Source organism: Lates calcarifer, linkage group LG17, assembly GCF_001640805.2.
Source record: "Lates calcarifer isolate ASB-BC8 linkage group LG17, TLL_Latcal_v3, whole genome shotgun sequence".
Lineage (NCBI taxonomy): Eukaryota > Metazoa > Chordata > Actinopteri > Centropomidae > Lates > Lates calcarifer.
This window is the reverse complement of record NC_066849.1, coordinates 23,154,208-23,167,380: the sequence shown is the minus strand read 5'-3', so window position 1 is coordinate 23,167,380 and position 13,173 is coordinate 23,154,208. Positions and strand designations below refer to the sequence as shown.

General features: G+C 40.0%; 2 protein-coding genes across 5 annotated transcripts in view; one reads left to right on the top strand and one right to left on the bottom strand.

Annotated features, from left to right (window-relative positions):
• The first annotated feature begins 431 nt into the window (after positions 1–431).
• kng1 (kininogen 1) lies at positions 432–6,624 on the top strand. Of its 3 annotated transcripts, none has more exons than XM_018671537.2 (9): positions 432–598; positions 785–884; positions 1,867–2,013; positions 2,434–2,550; positions 2,746–2,818; positions 4,695–4,864; positions 4,949–5,059; positions 5,151–5,249; positions 5,837–6,624. In XM_018671537.2, the coding sequence occupies exons 2-9, from the start codon at positions 819–821 to the stop codon at positions 6,188–6,190; spliced, it is 1,137 nt and encodes a 378-aa protein (XP_018527053.1). In that variant the 5' UTR covers positions 432–598; positions 785–818; the 3' UTR covers positions 6,191–6,624. The 3 variants fall into 3 exon arrangements, with proteins under 3 accessions (XP_018527053.1, XP_018527051.1, XP_018527052.1); XM_018671535.2 differs by having other exon boundaries at positions 2,743–2,818; XM_018671536.2 differs by having other exon boundaries at positions 435–598; positions 788–884; positions 2,743–2,818.
• Positions 6,520–13,173, bottom strand: part of LOC108880106 (phosphatidylinositol 4,5-bisphosphate 3-kinase catalytic subunit alpha isoform) — a 27,595-nt gene continuing 20,941 nt past the window's right edge. For both annotated transcript variants that reach the window (XM_018671532.2, XM_018671534.2), the window contains 2 exons: positions 12,792–12,954; positions 6,520–12,662 (listed from right to left, as the gene is read on the bottom strand). In XM_018671532.2, the coding sequence (XP_018527048.1) occupies positions 12,555–12,662; positions 12,792–12,954 (271 nt within the window). In that variant the 3' untranslated portion in view covers positions 6,520–12,554. The remainder of the gene's footprint in view (positions 12,663–12,791; positions 12,955–13,173) is intronic.

The following is a 13,173-nucleotide window of genomic DNA, read 5'->3' as shown; positions in this document are numbered from 1 at the left end:
GAGCAGTGGGGAAATCAGAGTGGTATAGGCTAAAGGTCGACAGGGACAAAGTACCAGTTAAAACACACAAAAACACACACTGACCACACGCACACACACACACACACAGTGAACCCCCCTTAACACATACAGTCTTGGGGATTTTTTGCTGCCCGTCAGTGCAGATCAACTCTTTCTGTGGTTTATTTTGTGAGTACATGTGTGAGAGTGTTTGCTCTCAAAAGTCACTAATGAGGGAAGTTAGTTCATCTCCTCAAATGCTCTCTCCCTCTCTCTTGCTGATAATGACTGCTGTATTGACTCGACAGGTAGGAGGGCAAACAAAAAAGCAAACATTTACTCTCCTTTCACCGACTAAGCGTTTTGATCATTAATGTGTGTCTTTGTGTGTGTGTGTGTGTGTGTGTGTGTGTGTCCTCTGTGCCCTCCTGTCCTCTGTGTATGCGTCTTTCTGTGTGTCATCATCATTTCTCTGGATTCCCACCTACAGTTTCAGGAGAACTGCACTCACTCATCGTCCATCCCTGTGTGGAGAGGAGTCGGGTTTTTCATCCTCAAACTCAACAGGATCGACAGCAGGCCTCCACATTCAGAAACCGTGAGTACTGCATCACTAACTCTTTATATTACATCTCAAAAATTATAAACGTGCTTTTTTTTTAGCCACAAATAAGGAATTTTAGATTGATCCCGCGAACACTGTCAGAGTTAGGAGGTCATTTGGACATGATAGTAATAAACTACAGCTGAAAGTGTGACATTTGCCTTTTCTATGCCTTTGTAGCAGAGCAGAGACAAACATTGATCAGGATCAGACAATGAGGAGTGGAGTGGGCCTGTGTGTGCTGGCCCTGCTGTGCCTCCACAGCTCCGTCTTAGGGCAGGTGAGTATCTGAACCCATAACGTCTAGCTGGCTTTCTGGCATAAAGACTAGCTGCTGAGGGATTACAGCAGGGGTGGAAGAAGTGTTCAGATACTTTATTTCAATAAAAGTAGTAAAATCCCAGAGTTAAAATACTCCCTAACAAGTAAAAGGCCTGTATTCAGAAGTAAAATACAAAAATTCTGCTTACAAAATGTAGTTAAAGTGTGTCAACTGTCAGAGTATTATACAACATATATATTATATGGTTGTATATTATTACTGATCCAATATCATGTAAACAGCATTTTAATGTTGTAGGCTATCTACTTACATATAAAAATACATCATCATAATTTGTTTTTTGATAATATGGTTTGTATAAAATGGTGCAAATTAACCAGTAACTTAAGCAGCCAGTTAAATGTACAGTGTTTGACTCTGAACTGTGGAGAATGAGTGTAGTACAAAGTATCAAGTAGCATAAAATGAGAATTCACAGTATTGGAGTAAATGTACTTAATTATGGATTATAAGCATGATTTATTTGACAGCTACAGATTCAGAAAACTGACCTGCTGGCAGTGTTATTTATTTTAGGCATTTAGCCAGGCAAAAAATACAATATTTTCTCTTGTAGTGCAGCAGAAGTATAAAACTGCAGAAAATTGAAATAATCAAAGAGAGTACAAGTATAACAAAAATGCACTTGAGTGAATGTATGTAGTTGTATGGTAGCAGTTCAGATAAAGAGTGGTTTTCACTTGATTTCATTTTTTAAAGTATTTCACCAAAAAGGCGTGGGATTTGAAGAAAGTCAGACCGATTTTTTTTTTATTGCAGAAATGTTTTTTTCTTTCCCTAGCTTGTGAATCATCTCAATCACAGCCTCTCTGACTTATCTTGCAAACCCTCGAGGGGTCCAGATGCCAAGGCCGGAGAAACTTCTGCTTTAGTTTATCAGTTCTCCGTGGTAATGCTTCTTCTTCTTCTTCTTGTCCAGGAGGCAGTGGAGTCGGGGCCTGTCGTCCCGATGTTCTGTGACAACCCAGTTGCAGAGAAGGCCGCCAGCAACGCTGTGCATAAGTTCAATGAGAAGTTGAGCACTGGATATAAGCTGGCCCTCTTTCAGATACATAAATCCATCAAGGTACAGCGACGTTCAGATGTTCACCTGCTTCATATACAGCTGTTATTTAAACTAAAAAAAAAGGATGAATTATTTACATTTACAGCACACACAAAAACAGCTCTTACTTTAACTTATAATGCTCTACATGAGGAGAAAGGAGAAAGAAATGGAGAATATAAAAAGAAGAAAGTTCATTTCTATCTGAAATGTTCGGTAGTTAGTTTAAAAACAAAATTCTGTCAATGCTGTGTCAAAGACTCAGATGTGAATAGATCTGATGTGGTTGATGCCTTCTTTAAAAGTCCACATGGCTCATTTCAGAGCTGAAACTGGAAGGCGATGAACCAACAGGAACTAAAGCTGCAGGATGACAACCAAGAAATTCCGGGAAAACATGTTCAGACACTTTGACCTCTGGTAGACTGTTTCTCTCTGCAGAAGGAAAACAGCTCGGGCTCGGTGTACGAACTGCAGTTCACCAGCAGGAGGAGTGACTGTCTAGCTGGGAGCGACAAACCCTGGACTGACTGTGACTATCTGCCCTATGGACGCAAGGTAGTGATGATGGGATGAAGTACAGCTGATATTCACGTTCTCCACTCACATCTGTGGAGAAAATATGAAGAATTGACTTCACTGTAAACAAAGCTGCAGGAACATTTAAAGCTGAAGTTGGTAGCAATAGTTATATTTTTATTTATATCACTAATTACAATGAAAACATAATCTCTTCTGTTGTTCCTCCAGAAGCCGCTTTTATGCAATGCCACAGTCTTCATGACAGAGACAGAAACACACACTGAAACAGTGGATTGTCTGCTCGGTGAGTGAGTGAGTGAGTGAATGAATGAACGAACAGGAGTTAGGTGGATACAATTGTTGTTTCTAAAAGTTATGACAGAAGTAAATCCAGAATAAGATGCCAGCATAGTGAAATATTTTTACTTATAGAAATATATCAACATTTTGCTTTCTTAGATGAAAAGGCTGATGCCATTCTCTCAGACTAAAGGGAGGAAAACTGAGGTCAACATCTGATGTTGTGAACGATGTTACACTTTATAAATCCTATTTAAAATAAACAACAACATAATATTAGTCAAACTATAGTCTCACATAACAAGAATTAGATCAACAGAATTAATTTAGCACTGTGCCAGCGTGTTGCACCTGGACAGCGCCAGGCTATCTGTTCCCAGTTTTTATGCTAAGCTAAGCTAACTGCTGGCTCAATGTAAATCTAAGGCAGCATTCACCTCACCTAGTTTTTAAACCTTATTTTCGAGCAGCCAGGTGGGAAAAAAAAGATTCATATCAACCTCATCAATGACTTTTAAAGTCGGAGATATCATGAATTTCTGCCCCAAGTGACATTTCTCACTTTCTGACAAACTACAGACTTGAGAAAAGGCTACAGATGAACAGCAGTGACAGTTACATCACAATAAAACCCATTATTAACACTAATCCACAATCCATTCAGCTCATTTCATAGGAGATATACTTTGTTTGTATTTGGTTTCACGTGCTGTGAATACGTTACACATCTGGTATGACTGTAGGGTTAACCACCATGGAACAATGTGAGAACATGGTGGAATAATCCTGAATGATTTCCATGAATATTACCAAAAACATAACAGAAAATCTCAATATAAGATAAAGCCTTGCCTTGTCTCATGTTTTCAGCGGTGTGAAATAATCTCGAACTCTTGCAATGAGTGATTAAGTGAAGATTGTTTAAAAATGCTCCTAATAAGCAAGATCACTCTGAAAACTTTTTCAACTTGGGACCTCATTTAAGACATTAACTGTGGAACTAGTGGCTCATTAATACTCATTACTTCACTTGTCGTGTGATGGCCCCACTGGGGGAATCGACCCATTTCAAGTGTTATCCCACATAATGAGAAAAACTGAGACCAGTAATAGCGACAGTTTTTCATCTTCCAAGCTTTGTTCATGATCATGACTGGATAATATTCTGAATCTCTGCAGTATCGTCCACCATGACTCTGTTTATCACAGGAGAGTGTTTAGAAAACAGTGAGTCATTGAGGAAAATGTACACTGGTGGGCAGACGGGATACACAAGGGGAAGGCTGATTGTGTAATATATCAACACTATCTGCAAATAGTGAGAGCACAATATTAACTCATCTCTCCATAAAAGGCGGTGGCATAGTCTAGACTTTAATGTTTGCCTAACCAGCCTGCTGTTGGCCTACAGTAAACAGATCTTATGTGTTCTCTATCCTGTTTCCAAAATGTTTTGTAAGTTGTAGAGGCTGGGCATGGAAAATTTCTCTCTGTGTTAAAGCAACACAAAGTAATTTATGCCGAGCATGAGTGCCCTCTGCTGCCACGAGTGGTAAATAATTCTGTTGGGCAGTCTGTTGAGCAGTTTTCATGTGCAGAAAACAAAGCCTATCAATTCTGGAGCCAGAGGTTTTGCTGCTTTGACAAACACACCAAACTTTGTTCATGATTCTTTATATCTTCAAAGTTTCCTTTCTAAATAATGGAGATGAACACTGGTTTTTGATGACTTCCAAGTCTTTTTAACTGATCTACAGTTCGGCATTACTACTGAACTTCCTGTGCCTGATTCTGGCACTGTTGTCTTGTGCTAACTCCCAGCTGCATTAGCCATTTGCTCATTCTGCTGCGTTCTTACGTGATCTCTGCTTCCTCTCCAGACGACTACGTTGTCTCAGAGAAAGCTGACTGTTTGGGCTGCCCTGTGGAGATTGACGAGAACTCAGAGGACCTGAATGTTCCTCTCTCTGTCTCCATCTCCAAGTATAACTCCATCTCCGACTCCACTCACCTGTTCACCCTGCACACTATTGGCCATGCCACCAGACAGGTACTGATAGGGCAAAATGAAGGGAGTGGAAGCAGGGAAAAAAGGCTTTCTTTTCTACCTACTATGTCTATGTATTTGGTGCAGGTGGTCGCAGGTTTCAGGTTCAAGGTGAGATTCGATATGAGGAGAACCACCTGCGCCAAGGATGAACACAAAGACCTGAACGAGCTGTGTGTCCCTGATGAAAAGAATGTGGTAAGTATGGAAAACACATCACCACTGACATTATGTGATCTTTTTTAGGCTTATTTAACTCAATGGTGTCTGTGTGTATTTATGTTTGCAGGAGTATTCAAACTGCAACTCTACAGTAGATGTAGCCCCATGGAGACTTGAGCCCCCCCAGGCCCAGATGCAGTGTGAACCGGGTCAACTGCCTCCCACGGTGAGACCCACTTTTCATAATATAGTAAAATATGAGAAATCATTTTGACATTTTTTTTCTATGGCAAATAAACCTAGGAAGTGTCCAAGAAAAGTTTTCATTGCTCCAGATAAAAAGAAACTCAGCTCAGAAGAAGGGTTACAGACGGTGCAAACAAACAGAGTGTAATTACTCTTTCTGCCAGAAGGGGGAGACAGAAGTTTCACATTGCAGGTTTAAAGATGAAGATGCATAGGTTGTTTCTTTCTTTTTTTTCCTGGTCATTTGGGGGCAGAACAACCCCCAACTTAGACACAGACAACATCCATTTGTACTGGTGTTTCTGGCCACTGTCCTTTTGACATTATTCTGAAATTTACCAACTATATCTTCAAGTATAAGAGGGGCTTCAAAAAGTTCGTAGAAAAAGTACCTAGCTAAAAATCTGATCTCAATGCACCTGTACGTTCTCGTACTAACGTATCCTAACATGAACCCTTACATGCGTGTTGTCAGAAAATGTTTTTTTTTTTTTTTTACACCAATGAGGAATTTCAGGTGATTTCTCAATCTGCTCGTTCATCCACATACCATCTTCTTTTCCTCAGGTGTTCACCAGGCGTCGTCCTCCCGGCTGGTCTCCACTCAGGAACTTTCTGTTAAACGTCCGCCCCTCCGCTCCAGCTGCACCTCCACCTCAACCTACAGGTGCTTCCTCACAATCCCCCTCCCAGGCCGCAGCTAAAGAAGAATCGTCTGAGGAGGACGCCACAGGTACCAAACCGTCCGCTTCACCTGCAGAAGCTGCGAAGGCTCACCCTCTCCACTGCCCGTCCAAGCCCTGGAAACCTTTCAACCCGGTCGCTCCTGGTGCGCCTGGAGCTCCTACGGAGGCTACTGTAGAGGTGGGCGCCACCCCGTCAACAGACGGGGTCTTAAGTGATACAGACCTGCTGGGATAAAGTTCTCCTCATTTATATTCAAAATAATGTCCACACTTTCCAAACAGATTGTGGTTTGGTTTTGTAGGCCAGTCTTCTAGTTGCATTGCAAGGATTATTATTATTTTTTTTTTTGGAGAGCGCCTCTTCAGGGGTGTTATGCAGATCTTAAAACTAAAAGCAAGAGGGTTGCGTTAATAAAACAATAAAACAGCCAGTTTACGTGAAAAAAGAGAAAGCAACCAGTTTTTTTTTCCGACTCCCAAGTAAGCACTGGAAAAGTAAGGACTGAAACGATGATGGTCTACACTGAGGAGGAAAACAGGCATCAGTTTGGTATCATTTCTTAACTGACTAAATCAAAGCAATGAGTGATTAAGTGCCCTCGCTGTCCATTTATTAGAGATGTGAGAAAATAGAAGAAAAATAAAACTTAGTCGTTTGTGCTGGTTCTATGTGTGAATATATATGTCTTTTAAATGCTTCTCTTCCTGTAAAAGCTTCCTGTTTTCAATACAATACTCAGACTGTGTTTTTCTCCTGACAGTGTCCCAGGACGCCCCTTAACAAAGTAGTAGCACTTTCACTGACCCAGATGATCTTTTATGTGGGGCAAGATCTTCCACATGGTCTTTTAATGTTGTTGCTTTTTTTTTTTTTTTTTAATGCTAGCACTGACATATTTTCCTGTTAATTGGTGTAAGTACCTGCAGTACTTGTCTTCTCCAGGAAAACAACAAATTCCCTGAATTTTCCTTTTCAGGAATGTTTTTATCTTCCAGGATATTTGATTGACAGTGGAAACCCTGGAAATAAAACAAAAATCAACAATGAGTCATTATAGTTGAACATGGCAGATAAAACTTTACAAAATGCTTACTGTCGATCACACATTACAGTACTCAATTAAGCAAGATTTTGTAAAGAGGCCTGCTGTACAGTCGAACTGCAAGAGCAAACACAGGCGGGTGAATGTTTAACAAATTTATTTGTACATCTTCACAGAACACTCAGATGACCAGCCAGTCAGTCAGGGTACAAACCTTTACTCTGTGACCAGGGAGCCAAAAAAACAAAACACAATATACACGTTCATAAATAAAAACGCAGGTTATTGTGAGAATGAACTAGAAACTGTTCCTACAGGGAGCAAACCTAAGGCATTAATTTATAAACATCTGTATGGCTGCCAAGCAGACTAAATGAAAAAAAAAAATGTAGCAAGAGGAAGAATATTCACCTTTACCCAATCTCATGCAGGTAGGCTGTGAAAAACAATACATTGGCCCGTTGTACATTCATTCATAGTATAGGTTAAGGTTCTGACAGCATGGTATGTTATGGAAATATATTAGTGACACACTGTAATGTAGTTTACAGTACTGCATACAGAAAAGAACATGAGACCACAAACCTGTTAGTCAGTATTCCTCTTTAAGGTGAGAATTTTGAGATGCCTTAAAAATGTATCAAAATTGATCAACAACCTGCACAATTTGCCGCAGAGTTTTAAACCCTTGACATTCATTCTGTTCGCCTCATTCAAAGGCTTTTTAGAAACACAATTTGTGTTAAAAACTAAAGTAACTGTGGCCGTGTTCACTAAATATCAGGGTGGTGGACACAATAACCTGAACACTGGTGAACAAGGAACAGAAACACCCTAAGAGTAAAGACAGTCACCTAAAACAGAACATTACGATACTGTAAGCGTCACAAAGGTAGTATTTTCCTGTGTGGATATTGCATTGAATTGCATTTTATTTTCTGGGTGTTCATGTTATTATGTTCACTGTTTGTCTTGGAATCACAGGTCAGATCATGTGATTAACAGACCCCGTGACGAGCAGATTTGTAAATATGAGCCTGTTTTTTTTAATTGATGAGCTGACAGTTAAGGGAGCATAAAGACAGGGTGCCATCAAATCCTTCACTTAAGGGAGGGAAAACTAGTGCAACAATTATTGCAGAACCCCTGCACTAATTCAACAGACGTGACAACGCCTCGGTGCTGGACCTCATTCGCATGATTTTGAGGCTGAGAATGGAAAAGATCATAACATGATTGAATCTTATTAAATATTTCTTCACAGTCAGTTTGCCCCTGCAACTGATTTTAGAAATTTGGACTCAAGCAACTTTAGTCCTTCATCAGTTCAAGAAATAGTTACTTCTTCACTCTGAAATGTAGGACTGTGGCATCAGTGACATTCACTGCCAGTTTCAGACACAAATGCTTTAACCTTCGCTGCTTTTACGTGCAGCACAATACAAACACACACACACGCTCTCACACACACAATCAGCACTAAACAAACACTGCACCTGTCGCATCTCAACTCTAAACCAACACAGCTGTGGTTCTGATTCGTGACATTTCAAGTAAAACGTTTACAACTGATGTATGAAAAAAGTTTCCTCCTCTTTTGTTTCCTTACAAACGATGCAAAAAGCTTCAGCAATTTTTTTTCTTCTTCTCTGGCACAGAGCAGCCAGTGGGGGGAAAAAGGCTTACAAAACGTTTAGAGACACCATCACTGCAACAGTTAAGTGTCGTCACACACACAGACACACAGACATGTATACACACACACATACATACATACATAGTGTGGGTTTTCATTGGGGCCCGCCAATGAAGCTCTGCAACCTGTACAGAAAAGACAATTAATGCATATGGACACACAGACGCTCACACAATCACTCTGGAGGATATATGGCAAAGGATATTTAAGATAACAACACTACAGGTTTGTCACACATGAAGCCTGCCAATAGAAAAAGAGGTTAGACTGTAACTGTACATACATACTGCTTAATGCTGCTTCAAAATGTACATCATACATACTGGTTATGCTGCTTCAGAAACATGCATACTAGGCTAACTTTCTTCTTACAGAGTCCTTTTTAACAAAAAGGCATTGAGAACTTGATTTTTTTTTTAGTGCATACCCCAACCTTTTCCTTTTTTTTTTTTAAACTTCGAAAGTCTGTAACTGATATGCCTTACTGCATGATGCAATTCCAGCATTAAGCTTTCACAGGCCTCATCAACGCCTGATTTGGCACGTCAAGAAAAACGAAGGATCGGTGAAGGGGAGAGGAGCTTTCTGCTGATAAACCTACGGTGCGTTTTTAGTGGCACTACATCTGAAAATGTGGCTGATGTAAAAACAATAATAATAATAATAATAATAATAATAAAAAGATGAGTGCACATAAGGTCCATGTTAGCAGTTAAATACATTCTAGCCATTAATGCTGCAGTAATACGACATCAAACACATGCGCCACATCAGAACAGACCACAACTTTGGCTTTTCAATACAATCAGCAAAGTGCAGACTTTTCTTTTCTGCTGACAAAGATTGAATTTCATATTGTGGGGTTACTAGGATAATAATTTAGCTACGCACATATCCAACTGTCTCTCTGAATATATTGTGAGGCTGCTCTGAGGCAACTTCTTCTTGTGAAACGCTACATTCTCTCCTCGGCAAAGCTCGCCATACCAGAGGTTCTCAGTACGTGAGAAACGTTGCCATTCACGGTTCTGTGCACCTTTTTCTTAATGATAATTTCTGAGAAAATTCCCAAATTACTATCTCCAGAGACCAGCCAGCTATAGGCTGCTTTGAAGACAGTGAAATAAAAATGCATTTTCTGTGCTGTAATCCTGTGTCCCCGCATTGATTGTTGAGTTCTCTCTAGTTCTATGTAACATATATGTAAAAAAAAACATTTTTGACAATCTTTACATAAAAAATCCTCCTTTTTCTCTTTCCGTTAAGAATTCAAATATTAAATCTTAAATTCAGGGGCATATACACATAATAATCCAATGAAATGTGATTGTGACAATCAGCTAATCTTGCCCCACCCTGCCTCAGTATATTTTAACTTTTTCTTTTTTACACCTCCATTTTGCAACAAAATCTTCCATGTTTACAGGGATATTTTACATTTCATGTCTGCACATTATAGGCTTTTTATGTGTCATTTAATACCATTCTGAGTAGGGTTAGGATTAAGGATAGGATGAGGGTTAGTCAGTACAGAGATGAAGTGTGAAATGACACGTGAAAAGCAAAAAAATGGGTAAGCACAGTTAACGTGTTCTTGTCCTGGAACACAGCCACAACCATAGCTAATACATTAGACCTGTACATTCTGGAAATGTAAAAAAACAAAGTTTGAGCTATGGTTGTAGACATTAACTGTGCTTGGCTATTTGTTTTCTTTTCACATCACTGTACTATCTAACCCCCAACCCAAACCATAACCAAAACACTTCATATGACACGCTAACAGCTTAAAATGCGTAGACACAACAGTTAAAATGCAATATACCGGTGTAAACCACACACCAATCACAGTGGCATACAATCCAATCAAACATGAAGGATTTCTTTAAATCCTTCTCCTAACTACATTTCGCACACGTGCTGCTTCACTTGTTTCACTGCAGACGATCTAACTACCATTGCACTGGGACTTGATAATATTGAAATACCTACATGCTCAAGTGTTTCTGTTGGGGAAAGACAAAAACAAAAAACAAAAAAGTATAGAGCATGGCTTTAACAAGACCTGGCAACAGAAATCATGGCTCAAATACTGCCAGGGTTTTAGGCTCAGAGAAAGTTGTTCTGGATAAAAAATATCCACCAAATCTGTGATAAACAAGTTAAAATGTACTTTTGTCCATGAGTCAACATTTTAAAGACATTCTAATGAAGGACATGCTAAAGACCATCAACCTAACAGAACATTAGAAATACAAATAATACACACTGAAGATCAAATCTAGCTCTTCCTATAAACTGCCAGGCTTTTCAAGTTAATAGTGCTTTCATGGTTTGCTTACTATAACTTGCGTATGCAGAGTTTGTAGGGCTTAGCAGTGTGCAGTGTTGTGGAGTGTTGTGCTGTGACGCCAAGGCATTTTATCAACAGGAAGACATGACATTCCCCTGGGCCTCTGCTCGCTCACAAACAGACAGCCAGAGGCTTAAAATAGGTCCCATTACTCATAAAATGTGAGACTGGCACTTTCACTCTTGCCGTTTTGCTTCCCGAAAACAAATTCATCTTTAAAATTCATAGTAGGGCTGCAAACTAGCCACAATGAAAACAGAAACTGGGGTCTACTGATACGGTGAAATGAGATGTTGAACTTAAAAGTGACTGGAGCAAAAAGAGCATCAGCAGTCTTAATTTACGATTATGAGAAAACTCCATGATCGAGAAAACAGAGGAAAGCAGTTGCACTCATGGTAGCCAGAAGAAGCTGCAAACAGGTCAACAAAGAAAGAAAGGGGGAAAAAAAAACTCCAAATATATTTACACAGAGTTAGGGTTTTGCCTGTGTATAAACTGAAAGAAACTAGTTACATAAATAAATTTAAAAAGTCATAATAAATCTGTATATTATTCAGGTATTTCTAAGTGCTGTTTTTTGTTTGTTTTTTTGATGGAGAGGCATCATCACCCTGAAGTTTATGCATGAGTCTAAGCTGCACCACCAACTAATGTTCCCAAGAGTGGAGTGCTGTTTCATTGAGGCCATGAGAGACTGCAGAGACACTCTTCTGCAGTGCAGTTTTTTTTTTTTTTTGAGCTTTGAAATTTCCTCACAAAGGGTAACAAGGTGGAAAGGCTGACAACAAATCAGCTCAGAGGGGCAACGTCACCACAAAGATGGTGGAAGACTGTGCAGCGGTAGTCATCATAGAAGTCCCCCTTTCTCCAGTAATCCTGCACTATACAACAAATTTGAGTAACACTTCCGTTATGTTGGATAATGCAGACAGTTTCTTGTGCCCGCTATCTTCTCAGCAGCGATGAGATTAAAAAAAAAAAAAAAAATTCCCAAGCACCTTCTGTCTGGGGTGGAGCCACAGTGCAGCACTACTACAGCAGAAGAGCAGCAAGTTGAACTCCCATTGTGGCTACATTGATAGCTTGGCAGACGCGTCTTCTTTATGCTGTTTTGTCCAAATTTGTATGTCTCCTCCAAGAGCAGCAGAGTAAGGGGTGAACTTTCCTTGGTTTGTTCGTGTTGGGCAAAAAATAGAGGAAGCATAGTAGTCAGAGATGCAAGCATCGGCCATATAGGGCACACATCTTCACCAGGACGTGAGGGAAAACTCTCCTTTAGTCCCCAAATCAAGCAGAGGGTAATGCGAGAGCATCGTCGAGACCACGTGAAAGAGGCAGATGTTAATGCAGAAAAACAGAAACCATTTTTTAAATAAACACAAATGGCACTGGTGTCTGCTGTAACAGAACTGAAATTCCTTGAAAGACTACTAATGCTGTGTCTGGCTGAAGTAAATACTCCTCATGGTGGAACCGGTGTTTTTTTTTGTTTGTGTGCAGGAGATCAGTTTAGTGCATGCTGTCTAATTGTGTGGAATATCCAGTCCATCTTAGTGGTCCATCCTCCATGGTGAGCATCATTCATCTGTTTCATAAAGTAGTCCAACGCCTCCTGCACAAAGTAAAAAAGATGGTTTATGAGTCGATGAAAATAAAGTCAAGAAAGTCAATATGAGGCTTCAGGCAATTTAAAAAAGTGAGAACAAAATGGATCTAAGAGACAGAGAAAAGCCTTACATACCTGCTCACTTTTCTCCAGGGCCAGAGTCTTCCTGATGTAGGCAATGTCATCAAATGACTGCAGCTCAGGCATGCCAGAGCCCAGCATCATGGAGAACAGGTTGATGAAGAGGTTAGCATGCTGCCGGATGGCCAGGTAGGCTTTATAACACATCTCCTGGAACCTGGAGGTGACGTGAGAAAGACAGAGAGAGGCTGCAGTGAGGGGAATTCACAGCAACGTCAAAAAAGCTCATTATTTCTCAATGACACCCACCCAAAGCCAGGTGAGCACTTCTTTTTTCTACAGGGCGCTCATACTCTCATGTATGGGTTGCAAGTATCGGTGTTTGATTAGTTAAACATGTTGAAATTAAATTTAATTAAACTATCTCATGATTCAA